This window comes from Rhincodon typus, chromosome 25, assembly GCF_021869965.1.
Source record: "Rhincodon typus isolate 14 chromosome 25, sRhiTyp1.1, whole genome shotgun sequence".
Classification (NCBI taxonomy): domain Eukaryota; kingdom Metazoa; phylum Chordata; class Chondrichthyes; order Orectolobiformes; family Rhincodontidae; genus Rhincodon; species Rhincodon typus.
Window position 1 is genome coordinate 21182666 of NC_063356.1, and position 24521 is coordinate 21207186.

At 39.3% G+C, this 24521-nt stretch overlaps 2 protein-coding genes across 2 annotated transcripts in view; one reads left to right on the forward strand and one right to left on the reverse strand.

The window, feature by feature from the left end:
• Window positions 1–729: 729 nt before the first annotated feature.
• Window positions 730–20763, forward strand: LOC109916202 (probable E3 ubiquitin-protein ligase makorin-1). Its single transcript, XM_048612263.1, has 8 exons — window positions 730–858; window positions 5511–5639; window positions 7286–7713; window positions 12229–12344; window positions 12958–13151; window positions 16272–16379; window positions 18236–18365; window positions 19920–20763. Exons 1-8 carry the CDS (start codon window positions 806–808, stop codon window positions 20115–20117), a joined length of 1356 nt encoding a protein of 451 aa, XP_048468220.1. The 5' UTR covers window positions 730–805; the 3' UTR covers window positions 20118–20763.
• Window positions 18598–24521, reverse strand: part of fance (FA complementation group E) — a 29332-nt gene continuing 23408 nt past the window's right edge. Inside the window, exon 11 of the mRNA XM_048612262.1 lies at window positions 18598–23290. Coding sequence (XP_048468219.1) covers window positions 23189–23290 — 102 coding nt within the window. The 3' untranslated portion in view covers window positions 18598–23188. The remainder of the gene's footprint in view (window positions 23291–24521) is intronic.

Sequence of the window (24521 nt, forward strand, 5' to 3'; positions counted from 1 at the left end):
GTGTGTGTGTGAGAGAGGGGTAGTGTGTGTGTGTGGGGGGGAAGAGTGTGTGTGTGAGAGAGAGGGGGGGAAGAGTGTGTGTGCGTGTGTGAGAGAGGGGGAGTGTGTGTATGTTGAGGGAGGTGAGTGTGTGTGTGAGGGGGGAGTGTGTGCGTGAGGAGGGGGAGTGTGTGTGTGTGTGAGAGAGTGAGAGAAGGGGAGTGTGTGTGAGAGGGGGGGGAGAGTGTGTGTGTGTGAGAGAGAGAGAGGGGATAAGAGTGTGTGTGTGTGTGTGTGAGAGAGAGGGGAACAGTGTGTGTGTATGAGAGAGAGGGTGAACAAGGGGGACAGTGTGTGTATGTAAGAGAGAGAGAGCGAGAGGGACTGTGTGTGTGTTTGTGAGACAGAGAGGGTGAGAGAGTGTGTGTGTGAGAGAGAGAGGAGGGGAGTGTGTGTGTGTGTGAGAGAGAGAGAGAGAAAGAGAGACGGTGAGGGGGGAGTTTGTGGGGTGGGGGGGGGGGTGAGAGAGAGTGTGTGTGTAGGTACAGTACAGTCCTGCCGGATCCAGTTCAATGCCCGTGTCCAGAGCGATAGTGCCTTGTTTCTCCCGCGCTGTGTTTTCTCAGTTTTTTAATGAATGGGCACCCTCTGTCTTTCTGATTGGTGGATTGTTGGCGCTGGTGGGCTGGAAAGTGGAGGCCTGGGTAATGATTGGTCAGTGGGAGATCTGGGGGTGTTCCTGTCCCGGATCCCTTTATAAATGAGGCTCCTGGGGGCCTGCTGTGGGCGGTGACTGCGATCTGGGTTCGGAGCGTCCGGTTTAGGGATGGCCGAAGCCGGGGCGGCCAGTGGTCCGCGGCGGAGGCGGATCTTGTGCAGGTGAGGGATGGCTGGGGCTCTGAACCCACCGTATCCACCCCCACTCCTTCCATGGAGAAGGAGAGGACTTTGAGACAAATTTTGTTGGTGCTGAAGTGACGGTTGGTGCTGAAGTGACGGTTGGTGCGCGCGATGGCCGCGTGGTTCTGGTTTTCGGTTGGGCCCCTTTCGCGGGCGGGGGGCGGTTTGTGGAGAGTTCCCGGTGCTTTCCCGTCTTTATCCTCGGGAATTGGCGTCGTTTTCCCTTCCTCCTGTAACGGAGTAAACATGAGTCCCCTGTTTTTTTTGTCGGGATTTCCTCCTCGATCTGTTCTTTTTTAAAACCCCGAATGCCACAGGTTCTGAGGAAGGTTCACCGGACCCGAAACGTTAAATCTTGTTTTTTTTTGTTCTGCCTTCACAAATGATGCCCCGACCTGCTGAGCTTTCCCAGCAACTCTCTGTTTTTGATCCTCACTTACAGCGTCTGCAGTTCTTTCGGTTTTTGTTTTGTGGTGCCCGTGACCTTTTTATATTGTAGGTCTCCGCATCTCTAGCGGTGGCGGACTTGATCGTCTTTAAGATCGGGTTCCGCGCTCTCTACTTTTTTTTAATGTTAAAAAGGAACACGTTTTGTGATTTCACATTTCGCTGCAGTGAGGCTGCTGAAGCACAAACCAGAAAGCACCATCGAGTGGTACATTTATTTTGTGTTTTATATCGGTGTGCGGTCTGAACTTTTAAGCTTGGAAAGTATCTGTTCTCTCTAGTTACTACACGACCAGACTTCAGTGTTGTAAGGTGGTGGCTTTCAACCCCTCCCCCTCTGCCTTGCCTTTTGTTTCTATTCTTAAAATGACCGCAAGAAGGCCATTCAGCCCACGTGCTGCATCACTCCTGAGCATTTTGACTTTGACTTGGTACTTGGTACTTGCTACGTTCCCCTGTAACCCTGCACGCTTGTGTAAACGATAATCTAATGACCACGTGAAAGCCTCAGTTGAGCTTGCATCCACCGCACATCAAGGCAGTGCATTCCAGACTGAGTACTTCCGTGACTATTCTTTCTCCCCTTGCATTTGTTTCTTTTGCAAAGCCTTTTAAAGATTGGTTGGTCACTTGTAGGAATTCATGTTTGATTTTGGGCTTGCTTTCTGTTAGAATTTGCATTTCTAAAATTTTGTTACTTTTCTGCATACTTTTGTGCTTTTGAGGAGTGATTTTTCTCTATCGACTGTCCAGAGCTCTTGTGATTTGAAAACTATTAAATTTCCTGTAAGCCTCACCAAGCCTCAAGTTCACCTCATAAGGGTGCTTTTTCATCCCAGTTTTAGCCTTACATATTCAGCTTTGGTTTTCAATTGCATTTCTTACTTGTCACTAGCATTTTTTTTTCCTGCATTAACTTTGGTTTCTAACTCCCTTTCTCTCCTAGCGAGTACTGGATTTTTCCCATTATTTAATGTGGTGTGGGTGTCCTGGCCAGGACTATCTTTTAATTTGCTTATCTAAAACAGGCTTTGATATGAGGGGCTTACAAGGCTATGTGTACAGGCAGTGGAGGGGAAGAGAGCAAATGATAGCTAGGCCATTGGGTTGCCTCTGCTAATACTTTGGGTGCTAGTGAAAATATTCTGAGCACAAAGACTCGTGGATTATTTTTATACAATTTCAAGAAGGCAGAGTAGTACCAGACAGATGGGATTGTAATTTGTGTTGATTTAAATGATCAATTGTTAGGTTTTAGTTTTTAATAAATTTCACATTTGCAGTAGTGACAAGCCCTATCTTTCTGAAATTTGTTCACTAGCCCTCACCCGGACAGAAATTGAAATGTGTGTGCTCACACCATCTCCCTTGTCTTCTTGCACCCCTGAGCCCCTGACTCCATGCAAAGACTTGCCAAGCCTGTTTTAAATCGTTGCTGAGTGTTTTACTGACCTGACTAGACATTCAAATGGAGATTAAAATGCCCCTTGGCTTCAAACTGGCATTTGTGCAACCTAGGTAGCTTAATTGGTACATAACAATATCCCTTAATCCCAGGGTTATGAGTCCCACATTGCACAACAAAATATTGTCAAGAAAATTTAGATTCAATTTCCTTTCACTAAATGCATTTTCAAACTACATTTATAATCAATTTTTCTCATTGAAAATTGAGAATCTGCTGGTGTTCCCTAATTGTACATCTTCACCACTTACTGAGTTGTCAAGAACATGTTTTGTAAAGGGAACAGTGGCTAGATGAAAAGTGGGTCAAATACACAAACTTGCAATTGGTTAGGGATTGCGTAAAGTTAAAAATGGATAGCTTGAACTTAATTACTAGTTTTGGTGTCTGTAACTTGTTAATGCTGCCAATTCTTACTAATCGATTACAACTGCAGGAAGTACAAGCTTTTGTGTTTTGGCAGAGATTACACTGCTTTTAAACTTTCTGTAAATTAATAGGTCATGTTCTGAAATGACTTTCAAAATTTTTTCTTTGTCAGATCAAATGAAAGCTGAATTTTTAAAATTGAAATTAACTAGGTATTTACTATGACAAAAACAAAGTGTCTGAGTTTACAGATCAAGTCTCAAGTCCTGGAAAGCTGGTTTTGTAAAGTTGTCTGTAAAATTGCCCATTCTCACTGAAGTTGGGATTTTTGGGTTAAAATAGCTAAATCAGCATTTCTACCTGGAATCAAGGCTAATGCATTTAATCTCCATGGGAATAGGACCTGAGGAAGTCATGTTTGACATCTGGTTAGAGTGCCCTATATATCCATGAATATTGTTGACAGCAGTTCTCTGTTCAACATTCAGAGCAAGTTGCTCTGATCTAGCTGGATGTGGAAGGGAAATGGTCTCTAGTCAGTGACACAATCTGCAGCCTCTAGAAAGATTCTGCAAAGTTTGTCTTGGTATGGCTGGGTAAAGTGATCATAGTTTTTAACTTTTTTAATTTAGAGCTAACTGAGATCAGGAACGTTTTCTGATGAATTCTGCAGGCAGAAGTTAAACTCAGCAATCTGACAATTTGCTAGTTTTGGGTTTGTAGAATTTGACATAACCATCCCACTGTGGAGGTGTGTTCCTCTGATTAGCTTGCTTAATTTTAATAAGTCTTATCTACACTTGTAAGCATCCTAGATATTATAAGACTCCAGGATTTTTCCCTGCTCAAGAATATACATTTCCTTCCTTGTGGAGTATATCTCGAGTAGGGTTCATTTCAGTTGTAATGGAAAATCTTTGGACTATTTACTACGGTTGCAATTAACAGAAATTAACAAGCAGCACTCTTAAGTGGATCAGTATACAGAGTATGTAGAAATTTTTAATATCTATCCACATTTTAAAAGTTTTACCTTAAAACCCTCAGCATATAAGTTATCATCTCTCAATTGGAAGGCACTTCTTTTTAGGAAGAATGAAGGGTTTCTAATCTTTAATTTTATTCAACAAATAATTAGGGAATTGGTCAATAAGTAAAAGAACTGGTGCAGGCACGTTAGTTAGACCAATGGGCTGTTTGGCCTCCTTCTGTACTGTCAGGATTCTGAGTTTCTTCTTATGGTTTGATGCTTTATCTAGTTGGTTTTTTGATGTTTTGTACTCTTGCAGGTATTCCTTTAATCTCACCATGGTTCTTGTTAATCTTTAAAGTAACCACTTGTTAAAGGTTTATCAGTAAAGATGTTTTATTTCTGAGAGCTATTCTGTTTTCCAGTGGTATTCATGTGGTAACATTCTTTGTCATCTCTTATCAGTTGTGTGGTTCCAGTAGTTCTCCTGTAATTAACATTTTACTTTGACACTTGATGCATGTCTGTTTCCTCACCTTCCTTTTCAGTGATTGTTGTTGTGCATGTGTTGTCTCTGCTCCCTTCTAAAATACCCTCATTTCAAAGTGGAACTTTCTGGCTTTTCCTGCTAGCTGCTGTGATGTCTTTTAAATGGTTATTTACTTCGTTTTTTTTAACTCTTCAATTTTTTTTGAATATGTCCAAACTAAATATGCTTGTGATGGGTTTTTTTAACAAAAAAACTTTACAGAAGCAACTGAAGATAGTTATACTTACAGAAATGGGGTTACAGGAACCAGTTGGAACATTGGAGCAACTGTTGTAAAGATGCTAATTTCCTGGAAACTGCAATGGGTGACAACTATAAATAGGAAGCATTTTCTATAGCTTTTCATGCTACATACACGATAATCATACACGGGCATGTTTCCCTTTAGTCATTTCATACAATAAAAGTTTTAAATTGTGAAATCTTGCCAAACCAGTAACAGGAAGTTGAATTCTTAGGTTGTTGGTCTCCCCAGAGAGTGTACATTAGGAGCTTTCACTGGTGTAGCACCTTCCATCAAAATGGATGCAGTTTATTTTTATACAACCTTGCTATTTTATTTTACTATTGATTTCTCATTGTAAGAATGCTTGGCTTTTAGAAAACTGGAACGTGTGCTATTGCATAGTTGGAAAGATCCTCCTAAGAAAATCAACAGCAAATGAAGACCATCCAATCGCCTTTCAGTCTTGAGCCCATATTAATCCTCTGACTGTCCTCATGCTTTTCTGACCATCTTTGGGTTATTGGCCTAGTAATGAAGGTTAACTTGACAGCATCTCCATGTACATTTCAACACTGTCATATGATTTCAAATTAATGTTTTCCAGGAACTTTGTCTGTGGCGTTTGCAAATGGGGACATAGCTGCTATTATTCACATGATCTCTCTATGCTGAAGTCGTCCCAGATCTGCAAACACTACTTGAGTGGATTTTGCTTCTATGGAAACAGTTGCAGGTTTGTTTAGTCACTTGTAGGAATTCATAACGTTTGTATTTGGGCTTGCTTTCTGTTAGAATTTGCATATCTAAAATTTTGGTGCTTCATGTTGAATATTTTTATTTTGTATTAGTGACTATTGTAAGTAAATTGATGTGCATTCCATATCAGCAGGAAAAGTGATTTTTTTTTTGAGGGGGACAGTCACAGCACAGACTGAAACACTTTAGTTTTGAGTTAATATGCATGTATCTATCCAAATGCAGAAACATTTTACATCACTAATGTTGTATCCTAAGCCCAACCATCTTCAACTACTTTCAATCATCTTTCTTCCATAAGGTCAGAATGGGGGATGTTCACTCTCACTGCTTGTGACTCTAGATTCTGAAGCTGTCCATATCTAAATGCAGCAATAGTATCTAGGTTTGGGTTGACTGAGTATCAAGCAACATCCATGCAATGACTGTCTTTGAAAGAGAATCTAACCATTACCCCTTGACACTCAATGGTATTACCATTACTGAATCCTCCACTATCAAAGTCCTGTGGGGTTACCATTGACCAGAAACTAAGCTAAATCTGCCATGTTAGTACTGTGGCTACAAGAGCAAATTGGTGGATAGGAATCCTGTGATGTGTAATTCTTCTGACTTCTGTGTGTCCATCATCAAAAGGCATAAATCAGGAGTGTGATGGAATACTCCCCACTTACCTGGATGAGTGCCGTTCCAACAGTACTCAAGCTTGACAACATCCTGTATTTAAAAAAAAAACCTGCTAGGTCGACACTGATTAGGTCGACACTGATGCTGTTTGCTCCTCCCGCCACCATATCGCAGTGGCATTGTGTACTGCATTTCCTTGGACAGCACCTTCTAAACTAAACCTCTGCCTCCTAGTGGGATAAGGGCAGCAGATGCATGAGCACACTGACATCAAGTTCCCCTCTAAACCACTCACTATCTTGACTTGGAGCCATATCACTGTTTTGTTTTTTTAACTAATTGGATCAAAATCCTAGAACTTCCTTGTTGGGTGTCAATACAGCAAATCAAAACAATAGCTCACTAGCTTTTTGAGCAACTAGGGATGGATAATAAATTCTGGCACAGTCAGAAGCCCTCATTCCACAGACAAAATTCTTAACTTTTTTTGCTGCAACCAGCATTGCAATTATTGTTTGTAACGTTAGGATATCCCTGTGTTTATGAAGATACTACCACAATTTTGTAACTCGAACTTGAAGTGATGGTGGACTGAAGTGGAAATTCCATAAACTCTGTACTGTCTCAAATATCATCTGTGATGGCTGCACTGCTCAGGATTTGTATGACTTAATTAGCTTTCAGGTAGCTTCTCATTTAGAGGAGATGTATTCTGAAGTTGAATTTGATTCAATGTTTAAAACAGTGTGCTGGCAATTTTATTCTGGCCTAAATTTTTGAAGGCTTGAAAACAAATTCAGACATTCCATTCTCCAAATGAATATTTCTTCCCCTTTTTATTTGGTAATGTGCTGCTAGGGTTCTATATAATTGTAGTTGGTTAAACTGATTGATTGTGTCATTACCTAGCAGTCCAGGGCTTGCTACCTAATGCCAACTTTTTATATGTAGTTGTATTAAAGGACATTAACGAACAATGATGAATCTTGTTATCAGATACCTGCATATCCAACCTGCTGGATGGTTATCCGGAAACAGACGTGGTTCTGAACCTGCTCTTCAGCTGAAGGCTGGAGAATCATCCCAGAGGTACCGTGGTATGCAATCTAGTGATCCTACTGGCAGAAACTGCTCTAGAAATAGACGTAGCTCTGCTCCTGCTATTCCCAGAATTCCAGGAAGATTTTTCCAGCATTTCCATACAGCAGAACATCCTGTCCACTCAACCACAGCAAAAAGTACTTGGGGTCGACGTGGTTCTGAACCTGCTGTCTCCAGTTTCACTCACTTTGCTAGGGATACTAGACGTTCTGGCACGCACCTGGAGGAGGATGTCGATGAAGTGAAGGAGAATGAAACACCTGAGGGCTTAGACAGATGGGCATTTGCTGCAGAATTTGTACCTCCACAATTTCAAAAGCATGGTAGGTAGAAATGGCTGTGTGTAGAAGTGAGTAGTATGAATTGCAACTTGTATTTTCTTATGATAGTGTTTGTGATGGAATTATGTTTAGGAAGTAGTTAATGGTGCTCAGTACTTCATAATCTTTTATGGAGAGCAGGTAGATGAGAAATGTTTCTTTAGGTCTTTTTCAGATTGTCTCCAAGTTTTTATTTTGCTGTTCTTTTCGAAAGTAGAGATCTTGTGTATCGGTTAGTATTTCTACTTTTGAACCAGATGTTCTGGATTCCAGTTCCATCCAGGATGACTTGGCATTCATAATGTGGCAAAACCTGTTGAGTATTAACCTGTGAATTCTCACAGCACCTGTTAATGGCAGGCAGTATGAGTGAGAGAACTTCCTACTCTGCCTTGTGCAGGAAAGAAAGTTGGAACAAAGTCAGCTGGCAGGGACTAAGTTTAGAAAGTAATGTTTGTTAGGACCATTGAGGTCCCAATAAATCACAACGTTTTTAAAAAAAAAAGAGACCTGATAAATTAGAAACAAACCAAATGCTTCACTTCAAAAGTGAAATATTGACTTTTAAATATTTTCATTCTAAGGGTGATTTTTTTATATAAAGAATTGGTGTTTTTTTTGTTTATAATCCTACATGGACTTAAAGCCTTAAATCATGCAAACAGAAGTGATTCTTTGGTCCATTTGAGTCTGCACTGAAAACTATTCTAAAGCTACACTAGTCCTACTTCCCAGCATTGTTTATCCAACTTATTTTTTTAAAGCCTCAAGAATGTTGCGCAAGATTGTGGATAAAAGTTGGTCTTATATTTACTTGTAAACCAGAAGCCATAAACTGAAACTAGTGTTAACCCAGGGGAGCAGTTGTTCCTCATCCCTTGTTTCAGCGATGTGCACTGCAAGACTTCCTTTATAAGACAGCAAAATTGTTTAATTTAAAACTAAATCACTGAGCATGTCTAAAATTCACATTCCAAGCTTCTTTCAAACTAAAGAAATGAGACCTTTCTATAAGTTATCTATTAATCAACAGTTGGGTACAACCAGCAATTTAAGTAGCAAGATGATGGCATGACTGTCCAGATTACAAAAATTACCTTAACAATGAGCTCCACTTTGATTAGCAGGATTTTAATTGATTATCTATAAAATACTAATGGCAAGTCTACCCCTACAGCTATAGCCTTTTAATTGCTCGATAGTCCTACAGTTATTACCTGTCCAATCACAGTTGGGTCAAATTGAAGGTTGTTTGCCAAACTAACTTTAAAATTGCTATAGCTTAAATATGCACACCCTTTGTGCAGAAAATGTTGCCCCTTAATTTCCCTTTTTAAATCTTCCCCTCTCTCCTTAAACGTATGCCCTCTAGCTTTGGACTCTGCTACCCTGGGGGGGAAAAATGACCTTGGGCTATCCATCTTATTCATATGAATTTACTCTGAGCTAGTGTCAGAAAATGACTAAAGGCAACTGGATTGTTCAAAAGTGCAACTAGTTCACTAATTTCTTCAGAAAGAAGGAAATCTGCTGCTGTCGTCTAATCAGGCCTACATAGGATCCCATTTCTGCTGTTTTGTTTATTGAATGCTGGGATGTAAACCGTGGGATTTGTATATTTTCACTGCTTGTTTGGGTTTCTGGGTTTTGAATTTGTAACTGGTGGGGTTTTCTGTGTCTGAAGTTACTGTGGCCACAGAAATAGTTTTTAAAATTTGAGGCCTGGCTTTAGTGAGTGAATGAATGGGTTTTGTGCCACTAATACATTTAGTGTATATTTTATGTTTTGTGACCCAGCAAGTTAGATAAAGTGCTTTGTGGTTTGTTGGTGTTATCTGGAACTTTGTCCCTAAGCTTGAGGGGGAATGCCTATAGCTTGGAGGGAGACTTTTCAGTTTCACTTTTTTAATGGAGTTTGGAACATTTCTTGAAATAGGATAGCTGTATAGACTTACTGAGAGGGGAAGAATATATAGCAAACTAGGTTACTTTAGAGTGAAGAATGAGCATTAGTCCCAGACAAAAGGATTGAGATTGAAGATCAGGTGCATGATTGCTCCAGAAAAGTTATCTGCTGTTTTCAGTCTTAAAAATTCGAGTCACAAGTGACTTGAAACATGCTAGGGTGTTTAGATATAGGAACTTTGGTGTTTAGGCTTCTCTTTTTTTTTTGGTTTTTAATTTATGATGGAGTGTCTTGGGATTAATGGAATTGCACTTTTGTTAAACAATCTCTTGAATTTGTAATAAGCAGATGGTTCACTTGTTCTGGGGTAGTTTTTTTTCTGTTTGTTTAAAGCAAAATCTGCAGCATTGCATGTTTGAGACAATGTTTTTTGCTTAAAACCAAAACAAATCCTGACTGAGATCCAACCTGTCTGGTAATGTCAGTGATAGTAGGAACTGCAGATGCTGGAGAATCTGAGCTAACAAGGTGTAGAGCTGGATGAACACAGCAGGCCAAGCAGCATCAGGGGAGCAGGAAAGCTGACGTTTCGGGCCTGGTAATGATGTCTGCTGGGATCCTAGCAATGCTGTTGGGGCCCCATGGGGATTGGAAAATGTACTTTCTTCCAGAACTGAACTAGTGGGGTCTGCACAGGGCTGTCCAGGTTGAGAGACCTTTTTTAAGAGAAGTGAAACTGGTGTGTTTTTTTTATTTTGGCAGGGTAGGGGGGAGAGAAGGCAGGAGTTGAGGAATAAGATTGAGTATAATGTAGGAAAATATAAGGTTTTGCACTTTGGCAGGAAGAATAGATAATTTTGAATATTATTTAAGTAGAGGGGTGACAGAAAGCTGTGAACACAGGGATTTGCAAGTCCTTTTTATGACTTGGCTAGCATCCATACATGAAGGCAAATGAAATGTTGGCCTCTATTTCAAAGGGAGTGCAATATAAAAGTAAGGAAGTTTGTCTTTAACTAGACAGGACTCTAGTCAGATCACAGTGGGAACAGTTCTGGTCCCCTTCTCTAAGGAAAGATGTACTGGCATTGGAGGCAGGCCAGAGAATGTTTGTTTGTTTTTGTTTGTTTTGCTAGTCTGATACTCCACCCGGAGGGATTATTTTATGGAGAGGTTTAGTAGATTGGGCCTGGAATATTTGAATATGGAGGAATGAGACCAATCTTGTTGAAATGTACTAATTGTTAGGGACTTGACAAGGTAGATGTAGAAGGGTTATTTCCCTTTTGTGGGAGAGTCTAGGAGCAGAGGATAAATTGGAATAAGGGGTTACACTTTTGAGAAAAGGAATTTCTTCTGAGAATAGAATAGCAATTTATTTTCACTACAAAAAAGTGAAAACTTGCCATACCACAGTGCCTAAATTAATGACCAGTCCTAAATGAGAAAAGTCCATTGCTGTTCAATTAATGGCTGCTGGGTTCAGGGAAAGCTGGAAAACCAGGCCATGACTGCATTGCCCTGCCACACTGAGACGCAACCTCCACTGTAGGCCACTGGAAGACCTAGAAGCAGCCTGTGAAGCAAGGACAAGATCTACATGCCAGGACTAGACTTTCACGGTGGGCTGCTGGAATACCATGAAGCTGCTAAAGACCTCCATGCTGGGATGAAACTGCCCCTCCTGGATGAGACAACTATACCAAGTCTGTGTCAGTCTGTGTCGATTATCCAATCAGCCATGATCTCATTGAGTGGTGGGGCAGACTTGATTGGCTGAATGACCTAGTTGAGTTCCAATGTCTTATAGTCTTTTGCATTTAAGTGTTTTTTTTGTTTTTAAAATTGTAATCTGTTTGAGCCAGGGCACCTTTTGTGTAGCAAATGGTAATTGGTCTTGCCTAATGGCAAGATGTGACAATCTGAACTCAATTTGCGGTGTCTCATATTGAAAGAGCCTCATTGAGTAATTGTAGACCATTGTTTCTTTTTTTTGAAGTCATTAAAGCTCTAAACAAAATGTACGTTTTCTTTCAAAAATTCTGAAATTCATCAACATGGTTTGTGGAACTTGAAACCAGCCCAACTAATTGCCCAAATTACTAGTTTTAAATGCTGGTAGGTGGGTGTTGCTGGCTAGGCTGGTATTATTACCCATCTTAATTGCCCAGAGGGAAAATGAAGGTAAACAACATTGCTGTTGGTTTTGAAGTCATGTGCATGCACAGCAAGTGTGACAGGTGTCCTTCCTCCTAAGGACATAAGTGAATCTGAGGATGTTTGTACAACATTCAACAATGATAATATTAGGCTAGTTACTTTGTGAATTGACGTTGTCGTCAGCCATGGTGGGATTTGAACCCATATCGCCTGAGGTACTGGATTGCTAATCCAGTGACACTATCACTATGCCACCACCACCTGGAGAATTCCCTTCTTTTCAAAATGCCAGGTCTGCTGCGCCCTGACTTATTTTAAATTTAACTTGTCAGCACAAGTGTTGATTACTACTCTAGTGTTTCTCTGTGCATTAACTTGGTTTCAAAGCTGACAAAATTTTATTTGTGTGTCTCTACACACACCATATGTGTTGAATTGTTTGCATATTTCAGGTTGTGCATCAACACCACAGGCAGCAGGTCCTTTCAATTATATGCCTGGTTCTGTCAAGAGTGTATCTCAAACTGCGTTGACACCAGAGTCTTCAACTTCTCAATCTGTTCCACAGGTATGCTGTTTCAGCTTAAAGGTATTGGCCTACCAGCCATTGAAACTTGTCCCATTGAACTTTAGGGTTTTTTTCCCTCTTTAATAGTTCCCTGAGAACTGAATCTTTCTAACTGACTGAACACTTGTTGTCTGGAATTATTTTGATCACTATATATTTGACATTTTGAATGTCCCACTCTTTCAACAAAGGAACACTTTATAGCATTACAACACAATTCCTCTATTTTTATAAAGATTGTGCATTGTTGGAAGTTGAAGGAACACTTTTTTATTCTTTTGTTAGTCTCCATAGTTATTTGAGCAGTAGTGAACATTATGCAGAGATTGAACTAATAGTGAAGGACAAGGAGACTGGTGCTAACCCATTACCTGGAAAAGAAATTGAATGCCCCAGCGTAGTGTTAAATCTCCACCTCTCCATGGTTTTTTCTTCCCCGCCCACCTCAAAGTGCTGAAATACATGTGCAAGCTAGTTTTAGTTAGATGATTATTGGGTACATGCTACTGATAACTTGGATAGCAGAGCTGTGATACAAAGGGCTGGAGGAAGAGCTCAAACTCAGATGTGAGGCAACACTGATTTTACTAAATACATCTTTTTTACATTCCAGGGAGAGTTGACTAAGGATTCAGCCTTTGAAAAGAGTAAAGATATAATTTGTGGAATTTGCATGGAAAAAGTCTATGAAAAAACACCAGCCAGAGACCGTTGCTTTGCAATTCTTCCTGACTGCAACCATGCTTTCTGTGTGACCTGTATCAAAAAATGGCGAGAGAGCAAGGGGTTTACCAATAATGTAATAAAGTAAGTGAATGTCACCAAATTAACAATCTCTATTGCAATTGTTTGACTGACTTGATTTTTGTAGCATTTGGATTCTAAACTAGTCGCACATGGGTGTGTTCAGTGTGGAGCTGGAGGATATATGCTCCATCTTGAGAGCAGATGCAACCGAGGTGGACGAATTGGGAGTAAGGGCTTGCATTCTTGCAGGAGGGTGGGTGAGAGGAGGTGTAGTCAAGGTAGCTATGGGAGTCTGGGTTTAAAATAGATGTTGATGCTGAGACGGAGGTGTCCCTGGTAGGAGAAAGAGGTATTGGAGGTGGTCCAGGTGAATTTTGAGCTTGGGGTGAATGGGGTTAGTAAAGTTGAACTGTTCAAGCTCCTCATGGGAATGTGAGGCAGCACCCATGTCGTCAATGTAGCGGATGAAGAGTTGAGGGATGGTGCTGGCGTAACAAAAGAGGGACTGTTCCACGTAGTCTGTGAAGAAGCAGGCATAGCTTGGACCCGTATGGGTGCCCATAGCCACCCCCTTAGTTTGTTGGAAGAATCTGAGCACATGGGTGTTGGTTTACTTTTGGTGAGGGGTTTTAAGTTAGTGAGGCCAGACTTTGTGGAATAATTTTAATCATCTGTCTGATGGAGTGCTAATAGAAATTTGTTTTATTATATTGGGATTTACAACACAGAAGATTTCAAGGCATTTGATTAGCAAAAACTAGCATGTGCAAGGCTTTTTTGTTTTCCCCTTTTTCAGTTCAGAAGACCTGACTGAAGCAGGTACAATCTCTTAGAAAGGCTGTTCAGAGCATTTAGGAAAGATATGTAACACAGTGAATGGGTGTAGTGTCTGAAAGGTTTAGATAAGGAATATTTGATTAAACGTTCAGCAGGTTACTAATGGACTGACTAAGTCTAAAGATTGCTTGAGTGGTCAAGAGGAAAACGGCCCCCTAGCTTGAAGGAGCTGTCATGAAGGAAGCAGTTAAGTCAAATGTACAGAATAGAGGAAGGAAAATGTCTCTGGATTTTGATTAACTAGGGAGTAGTTGGGATTTTCTGTTGCTGTGTTTTGAATCATTAAAACTGCTATAGCTTGTTTTGCTTTCTTTTTATTTTGTTCAATGAACTCTTTTATTGTTACAACTAAATTGACAGTCTTCTGTGCTTCTTTCAGTGAAAGATAACCAGACTAAATAAAACTGGGTCAGGGGAGGTGAAGAATGTACCAAGTCAGATATGTCCCAGACTGAAATCTGCCATGTACAGTAGCAGCACAAGATGAAATCTCAGCCAAATACCTAAGGCTTCCCCAGGAGCTCATTAAATTTGCCTGAGTCGCTGAGTCAGTATAATCACTGCTGAGTTGGTCTCTAATCTTAAGTGGGAAATAAGTGGTGCTGCATTTGTCAAGCTAGTTTCAGTTAACATAAATGTGAAGGGGTTTACTTAGTGAGATTATGGCTGGATGTTTTTTAAAAAAATTCAAATTCTTTACGCTCTGTTTTGTGCCATATCCTGTATCTCTGAAAATGTAACAGTTGATCTAGTATCCATTGTTTGTGGAGTGGAATTTCAAATTTGCACCACCTATTGTCTAGATGTGTTCAGTGTTTTCTGATTTCACTTTTTTTTTGATTTTAAGTCTGCCTCCAATCTTCAGACTGGAGTGCCTAACATTAGGGAGACCCTCAGCAGAAATGGTTTTTATTTCTGTCCTATCTGTTCCCATTTAACATCCTAAACTTTGATCATAGATCATTAGAATCCCTAAGTGCAGAAACAGGCCCCTCGGCCCAACAAGTCCACACTGAACTTCAGAGCATCCCACCCAGATCATCCCCCTGTAACCCACCTAATCTACACATCCCTGAACACTATTGGCAATTTAGCATAGCCAATCCACCTAAACTGCACACCTTTGGACTGTAGGAGAAAACCCACACAGACACTGGGAGACTGTGCAAACCCCACAGTCGCCTGAGGGTGGAATTGAACCCAGGTCCTTGGTGCTGTGAGGCAGCAGTGCTAACCACTGTGTTGCCCCTTAAATTGTTCCTTTTAAACCCTGTTTAAATTCCATGGAATGCAACTCAACTTTGAGATCTTGTAATTTAACTACTGGGGCTCTAGTAAATCACCTTTTGCATGCCTTCCAAGGCCAACAGACTTCCTAAGGGGGGCTCAGTACTTGCAGTTCTACAAAGCATTGGCTACAAACCACTGAAACATAACTACTTCCTCTAGATATAAAAAGGGCCTAGTTCTGTTTTTTCTGTTCACAATATTTTAATTGTACCTGAATCTTTGTTATAGCTTATCACCATTGGTCCAAAATTATGACCTTTCAGTTGCTTAACTTAAATTGTTTTGTGCATTTTAAAACATTTGTTGGAGACTGGTTTTCATCTATTACTGCACTTGTGCTAACTAAATTTGCTCATGGGCAAATTTTATGTGCTTTCTATTCTAACACTAAAATCATGCACAAGAGTCTCTGACTTGCATCAGAAGGTACAATCGCTGCACATGCAGTTGTCTGCATCATAGGTTGCACAGACCAAACTTTGCTTGAGGACACGCAGGAATCTTTCAAGCAGAGGACAAACAGTGGGCATGTGACAATAACATTAGCAGCGAGAATACTGACTTTTCACTAGTGGATGCCAAATGGATATGTGAAACTCCTCTTGTTCTGTCCCAAGACTTTTATTAAAATATTGTGCACAGTTGAGGCCTCAGCATAGAGCTTTGCAGTTGTCATTATACTGGCAAATTATTTCTACTGTCTCCTCCCAGTCTACCAATTTCCTAACCTGGGCAACTGTTTTCCTTTTTTTCCATTAACGTAACCAAAAATGTCTGGAATAAGTAAATGTGACAATGATAACTTTTCGGGAGCAATTTCAAAAGACAGTTAACAGTAGCCTTTAGAACTAAAAGTATTTGTGTAGCAAAAGGGAAGTAAGCCTTTTCATAAATGAAATCTATTATGGTGAGTATCTTTAGAACGTTTTTAATTCTAAATGACTAGGTAAGCAAATCTTGGTGTGATGAGTTGTTGCCACTAATGAAGATCTGGGTCTGTTTGGACCACTTGCAGTGAGAAAAATTTTAAACATCAAATATCTTTATTTACAGAGCATGTCCTGAATGTAGAGTAGTGGCCAGTTACTTCATACCATACAAGTACTGGGTGGTTGATGAACAGAAACAAAAACTTATTGAAAAATTTAAAGTTGAAAAGCGGTATGTATGCCTAGAGGTACTACAGTATCTCGGTATTTCTAATCCTACTTGCTAAATCTGAATGTGCATGAACATTATAATTTTCCATCAAGTTTAAACCTTAAACCCTTTGCAGTCTAATTTCACCTTGGTTTAAGTTCAGAATTGATGTTTAAAATACAACGATCGTCATATAAAACTCTTTGGAGTTTAGTCTCAATAGGACCTGCCAGGTGTGTGCACTTTGTTTGCATATATAACCTTCACTAGCAATATGTCATTGAAAGCCTGATGTTTATCTATTTTAGTTTTATCTGTAACTAAACTTTAAATCTTTTTATAGAAAATGTTGGAAGTACTCCAGCTGGGGAGTTGCTCTTGCTGGAGAGTGCCAGGTCACTTAACCTTTTCATCAGAACTGGTAACTGGTTATGCCTAACAGTATAACTGAACAGGGGAGCATAGGTACAAAAGTCTTCAGTGAGAAATGCGATTTGCATGGTAAATTGGTATGATGTCAAAAGGTGATAACAAACAAGTACTAAAGAGCTGTGAATATCATAATGAAGAACTGCTGTCCACTTGCAAAGAGAGGAAACCAAAGTGAGGGCAGAGATTGATGTAAGGCTGGGTAAAGCTGAGAATAAGGGGTTTTGCCCTTATTTGGGAAGGGCAGGGTTGAGTAGAAGTCTGGCAAACTGGATGAATGTACAGATCTGAAGCAGGATCACTGGACCCAAAACATTTAACACTGCTTTCTCTCCACGATACTGCCAAACCTACTGAGCCTTTCCACCAATTTTTTTCTTGCTTTCTTTCTTTCCCCTAATGAATACACTACTGCTTTGTGAATGGCAGCAGTTCACTGTTTTCCATTTAGACCCATTTCTCAAGTCCATCGCTAGTCTCTCTTTGGCCTTGCAGCACCAACCCTTTTATCACTTGGTGCCCTTGACTTCCAGATGGTGTAAAGATGGGAAAATGAAGCTGAGGATTGAGATCAGCCATGGTAGACCATTCTCAATGGACTGACCTGTTTCTGTTCCTACGTTTTATGGTCCCTCTGAAACATGACACACTTGTTACCCAGTGACTCCAAAGAACTTCATGACGACATTTCTCCAAGACTTGCCGTAACTAATGTCAAAAACTGGTACTCTTGTAGTTTAGCATGTTGCCTATTAACACATTTGTGGTCATTACATCCTGAGGTGGGACATGAAAACCTTCTGGTGCGAGGATTTCACAGATCACCAGGTCACCTACAATCTGAATAATGTCTCAGATTTTACTTTTTTAAACATTGTTTTAGTTGACCCACTTAAGCTTGCTTTTTTTTTCTGGAAAGTGTTTAGGATAGGTGCTTTTAGTCATAAAGGGCTTTTGAATCTCTGAAGCTAGGTATATGCATTCTGCAGTTTTGTAAGTGCAACTGAGTTATTTAACAACTTCCAGGTTTGATATTTGTTTTTTCAATAGCATGGCCCACATTTTCATCCCCTCTCCTCTTTATGTTAAAGTGTATTATCACGGCAATGACTGACTTGGCTGTTTTGTTTTAAACAAAGTTAGTCTCAATCTAGAAGGTTCCAAATTTAAACCCCAGTTGACAATTTTTTCTTTTGTTGAAGTAAAAATAATGCAATTAGTCTCTACATTGCAGTTAATGTTCCTGATCATCTGCTCCTCCTGGTGGGTAGATGTTTCTGTTTGGGTTGCCCTCTGTTCATGTAGCTTAATAAAACATGCAATCTGGCTGGCACATGAAGCAGATTTTTGGGACTGTAACTGGCATTTGTGATAAATTCTGGAGATGGCCTTTGGAGTTGAGAACAGTTGATTTGCCTCTAACACCATTTTTTTTTCCTTTTCCACAGGAAAATACATTGCAAATTTTTTCTACGAAGTAATGGCAGATGTCCTTTTAAATCTGAGTGCATTTACTTGCATGAGTTTCCTGAGGGATATCGACCTACCCAGCATCGACAAAGGAGGCGAAGGGATAGTGTAAGGATGTGGCATATATTGTGGCATAAATAGTGATATGTTCTGTGTTGTGTTTAATGAGTGAGTATGATTACATACTGTATATGTCTAATCATCACCTTGGTTTCCAGGCAAATTAAACTAGAAAGGGTAAGCCTGCATTAATTTGTCTTCAGTAGCCTTTTTGTATGTGTAATAATGACACCAAAAGACAATGTCTTGAAAAGGAATGTAACCTTTAAAAGGACTGAAGTAATTTCAAATCTTTATTGATGTTTGGTCAGTAGTTTTAACCTTGGTACAAAGTAGCATCATTTGTGTGTTTACACACTGAAGCCTATTAACTGACTGGACAAATGCAACACAACTTTTACTGCAGATAAAAATTATTTGAAAAACTTAAAGTAAAAAGACTGGAGATTGTATTTGGGCTTCACATCTACTGTCTGTAGTTTAGCATCAGTAACTGGTTGGAAAAACAATTTTTTTTCCACCTCCTGTATACAATAGATTTGGAGGGTAGTAAATGCCACGTTGTTTGACAAATATTTTTCAGACCACTGAATATGAAACAAATCATAACCGGTTTAGTCGAACAGACACTTGGGGGGGGGGGGGGGGGATGCCTGTGGTGTGGCGACAAAAGAAGTAATACTACTTTCAAAGCAGACACAAACACGCTGGCCTGAATGGTTGCTTCTCATGATGTAAATTTTCATCCTGTTTTAACTTAACTGAACTTGTGATCTTTACACAGGGACGCAAAGGATTAAGGGGAATGTATTTATTAAGACTTTTTTAAATGATGATTTTTCTGATAATCACATTTGGGATGTAGCTATACATTCTAAATAACTGGACAAATTCAATTGGCCTCAGCACTCCAAGCATTTGGTGTAACATCCAGTTAAGATTCCTATTCTGTGCAGTACAAACTAGCTAACTTGCTGAATTTATAGTATTTGTATTTTGTAATATGCCAATGTTCTTCACTTTGACTGGCAGACTTTTCACCTGAGAGGGAGGGGAATGAACTTCTGTTTTTTTTTGCCAGGTGGTTCTCTAAACAATGTAGCAACCCTGAAGACATTGTACAGGCTATCTGCTACTTATTATGCCATGCAGATATTTAAGTTAACACTGCAAGATGGACAAACAAAACCCATTTTCCTGGTGACCCATCAAATTTCTTCCTTGAGCTAAATTTTAGTACTTTTTCCTACCAATCTGGCAAAGTTAACCAGATTGGGACCTGTGCTGGATTGCAGTCTTGCAAGCTTTGCCCTCTGTGGCAAATAAAAGGTTCTGTTCTGATTTTAAGTAGTTCTATCTTTGGATATCTCAAATGATTTTGACAATTGAGTCTACTATTTCCTGTACAAAAACTGAAGGATTGTAGTAGTTTGCTCATCCAGTGGCACAGTAACATACTGATGGGTTGTCTGCTTTCGCTGGTGTAGGTAACAAGTCAAAGAAACTAATGATCAACTCTTGGTTGAACCTTTCATTTTAGGAGTTGGAAATACTGACTATTTAAAAATTCTTTTTTTAACGTCCTATTTATGTATTCCACAGTCTCCATTGGGAATTATGTGGGAAGATGACTGTGATGATGAAGACTATTACCATGCCCTTCACCTCCTTGGTGTGCTTACCCTCAATGATTCATTTTTAGAGAATTTGGCACACTTTGAGTATGAACTTTTTGATTCAGATCTATCCGATTTTAATCAGGATGATTCAGATTCTGATGACGATGACTTTGCCATTTAGTCTGTATGGAGCAGTGTTCTTCAAACGGCAGGTGGAATATTGATAGTAATTGTTTATCCTATATTTTGGCAGTGCTGTTGCAGGTAGCTGGCTTAAACCATATAATTAGGCATTTGTAACTAAAGTCTGTTTACACTGATCTATAATGCAAGTTTTGAATTTATCTTGCACCCATTGTGTACTGTGATTGTTCTAAACTAGCTATTTTTATGCTGAAACCTGCACCTGCAAGTCTTTTTAGGTTATAGATGAATATTACATTTTGCAAAAAATGCGTGACACATGCAATATACCTAAATGATCTGAGCAATTCATTATGGCAGTTTTGATGTTGATTTCAGAAACTAATTGTGCTGATCTCCTTGATTACTGTTGTGATTTAACATTCACATGAATTGGCTATTTTACCAACAGTTGATTGCAGGTGAACCATGTACTCAAGTGATGCTGAGTTATTAAACAAAGTTGAATAATGTAGGTTCAGTAGAACTGAAATAGAATGTTTTTTGCTTCCTTCCCACTAATTAGGGTGAATGCATATTTAACATGGGGATTAATAGATGTTTGACACTTTGTAACTTGATCAATTGCTTAATGAGTGGGATGTTTTTAAAATGTCTGTCCAAATAAAAACGTTTTGTAAATAGTTGTTCAATTCTTGCATTTTCTCTTTCAAACATGAAAGGTGTGTATTTTTCTCAAGTCATAAGCATAGGGGACTTTTATTGACAAAGTGCTAAAACCTGAAATTTGTGGATAACTATTAATGACCACTTGAAATATCATGAACTGAGCCAGATGGTTTTATGACTTTTTGTGGTATTTGGCCTAGAAATTAGTTTTCAAATTTGAATATGTTCCATCAGCTAAGTCTGCTTGTTTCCACCTCTGATCAGAACTCCTGTTATTTCCTGAAACTGCCATTTGTACTATTTATTTGTTGCTATCGCTATTGAACTCTAAACTCAAAACTTGCCTTCCCAAGTCCCAGTCTCTGCTTTTAAATCTGTCTCATCAAGTTCTTTTTAGTCATATTTCCTAAAATATACTTGTATGCCTTGGCTATGTAAAAGGCATAATGGCAGTGTTGTTGTCTGTCTGTAGACTATTCTAATACTTCAGATGGCCAGGTGCCATGCACAAATTCTTGTGCTTGCTGACCTATAATGACTCCCTCTAACACACAATGTTTGTTGTTTCTCACCTTCTTTACACGTCACCCCCACCCAGCCTCAGCTGGAACCTACCCTATTGCGGTGTTCCTCCAAACCTGATTATGTAAATTCCCAATTTTAACCACTTGCCCGAAGGTTGCAGCATTCAACTCCATGGACCTGGAATTGTTATATAAATCTCTTGGCTATCTTCTCTTTACCGCGTGCCCCCCCCAATTTTTTTTTCTCTGTAAAAATATAAATGTATTTTTCTTTCGATGCCCCATCACTTTGTCCAAGCTTTTAATTGTCAGTCCTGTTTGTACATTGCTATGAAAGTACTTTGGGGATGTTTTTACTGTGTTAAGGGAAATGTTTTTATGATTATAGGGCATTTAGCATCTCTGTCTCTAGGGTGACAGCTTAAAGTTGAGGTACATAACTTTTCCCTTTATCATATCTTGGATGTCTTGGGATCCTGCAGCAAACCCTTTTATTTTCAAAACTCACTAATACACCACTTGCTCAAGGAAGCACAAGCATCTTTGATTATTGGAGAATATTTGAACTTTAACTTTGGCAAAGGACACTTACTGTATAGCCTCTAATAGGATTGTGAATAACTACTACAGTCCATGTGATTTCCAAAGTATTCTCTAGTTAATGGTGTATATCCCAGTCCAAATGCTGTATCTAAGCAAATTTGATTTTAGTATTCTCGTACACTAAGTTTTTGTCCTCCTTTACCATACTGCATTTCTGCCCCTGTCCAGGCACTTTGCCGTAGGGATGGCAACTGCTTTGCAAGTATCAGCTGCTGGTGGAAGAAAACTGGTAGTTGGGTGGGGTATAATGAGCTGATAGCCAGATAAACTTGACTGAAGCCTACAAAAGTACATTAAAACCTAAATATACCAAATGTAACTGACTTCAATCCTTTTTGTTGAAGGAATAGAAGTGCCCATTATCTCCTTAACCCTGGAAGGGTAAGGAATGTAGCTTACTACTAACTTGCTGCTGCTGTCAAGCCTACTACATAAATGAGTAATGTGGTATATGACTTTTCAGTGCTGGTGTGATACCTGGTATGTTGGGATATTGTGCAAAGAATAATGTTGACAACTAATCTAGGACTTTACATGCAAGTGCACCAAAAGTGCTGCTTCTAGTAATACAATGCTCTAGTCTTTACAGACAGAACATATGCATAACCTGCACCTGTCTCCACTCCCAAGTGATAGCCATTTGCTGGTTCATTGAAATGCTTCTTCCAATCTGCCCAGTTTGCCAAACTTTTAGATTTCAGTTAATTGTCAGATATTTAGTCACTGGCGCCTCTACCAGCCAGCACTCTAATCTCCTCATTTAGTACACTTTCTCTTTATATTAGTACTCTGACCAGCATTTTCAAGATGAAAAGCTTCAATCTCTCAGCAATGCTCAAGTTTTGTTCACTGGCTTTCTGTTAAAACAGGGAAAATGGTTTTGGAAGGCATGACTGTACAGTCCCTATCAGGCATTCCACCTTCATATCGAAGTAGATGACCTCTTTTTTAATGAAATTTATACGCCAATATTAAGAGAATCAGTCACATGGCTGAGGTACATTTTAGGTGCCACAAGAAAGTTAGTGTGGATGGTATCAAAAAGGTGCACACATCTGGTAGCTCAACATTATTTACCCTGCACAATCACGATTGCAGCTGCGCTATTTGTCCTGAAAATATGCATTGTGAATAGTGAAGAGTAATTGCAGCATGAACTGACAAATAGCAAATTTCTTTATAGTGCAAATATTTTTACATTACAGTTAATGTTAACTTTATTGTGGATTGTATTATTGCCTGTTTCACAAATAATAAATATACATAATCAGTTCCTCTCCCTGTCCCACTCCTGTTCTGGATGTCAAACAATTCATGTATCAATGTGCTTCAGTGCTGCCTGCATTGACTTCTTCAGAAATGTTTTGTGTAAATCTAGGGCACAGGACAGCAAGTTCTTGTGTACAGATGTTACCTACAAAAAAAATGTATTTTTAATTAGTTTCCCTTTTTTTTTTTTTTTTTGAAATCTTTTGATTTGAAGTTTTATTGTACCCCAGTTCATGGATTAAGTATATTTTCCACTTGGAGTTGCTGAATAACCAGTACTGAGGGTGATTTAAAAAATCTGTATTTTGTGAAAAGAAATCCTAGCTCTGGAAATCCAGGCAGATTTTGAAGTAAAAGGAATGAATATGTTCTGACCCTTTTTTTTTGTTCTTGAGGTATACATACATTAGCCTTTTTAAAGCATATTTCCCCCTTCAACCATTTTAAGTGAATCTACTTTCCTATTCTTGCATTTCCCTATAATATACTCTACCTAACTTATACAATACCACTTACCCTGTCTGTATTCCTCCACATTTTGCTGACAGTACCAAGGGTGGAAACAAACTTTATCATCTTACTGTTTTTATTTTCCTCAGTCATTCCTAAGCTATTTACAATCTTCCAGTATCATTTGTTGCTACTGTTTCCTGTCAAATTTAAACTGTCACATGTCTGTGTTGAAATATTACCCAACTTCATGGGCCCTCTGCAGAATGCTACATCTATAAAATCCTCTTTCTATTTACTAGTTCTCTCTAATCAGTCCTTTTTCAAAAGGTTGCTAATCACATCTCCTCATGTATCATAATCAGAATGGGGTAAGTTTAAAAGATCCTGGAAGAAATGGGTAGATGTGTTGGGTTGGTTTTGCATACAGCTGACCAAAAGTTCAAGGCAATTGTGATTTGCAATTTGCACTGTTTAGATTTCTTTTTGTAACTGATTCCAGGTGATGTCAGGCTAACTGTTTTCTCTCCCTTGTTTCCTGAAGTTTTTTAAATAGCGGTGTTATCTTTGCTCATTACCATAGAATGTATGGAATTTTGGAAAATGATTTGCATTGTATATGCTGATGACAGTTAGTAGCAGGGTGGGGAGTAAGTGGAGACAGAACCTCAAGAGAGACAGACAAAAAGGTCATCGATGGTAGCATTTCCTCATTAACTGCAATCACAATGAGGTTGGAACTTTAGTTAATTTGATCACGAGTCTGGCAGTAGTGAAGCACATTCGGGGAGCTTCGGATGCCGATGAGAGATAGCAACATTGTTAGGGAGCTGCCATGCTCTGATTAATGGTCTGTACTCTCTGCCAATTACTAGAATGATGAGAGATTAAAAAGAGAGGTGTGGGAGGTGGTGGTAGCAGAATGG

Bases quoted from the DNA above. Each gene is read 5' to 3' on its own strand.
- LOC109916202 (XM_048612263.1), top strand. From the start codon at position 806: ATGGCCGAAGCCGGGGCGGCCAGTGGTCCGCGGCGGAGGCGGATCTTG. The intron at 5,640-7,285 runs GTTTGTTTAGTC...TCTTGTTATCAG, and splicing joins TTCTATGGAAACAGTTGCAG to ATACCTGCATATCCAACCTG. The intron at 16,380-18,235 runs GTATGTATGCCT...CCTTTTCCACAG, and splicing joins AAATTTAAAGTTGAAAAGCG to GAAAATACATTGCAAATTTT.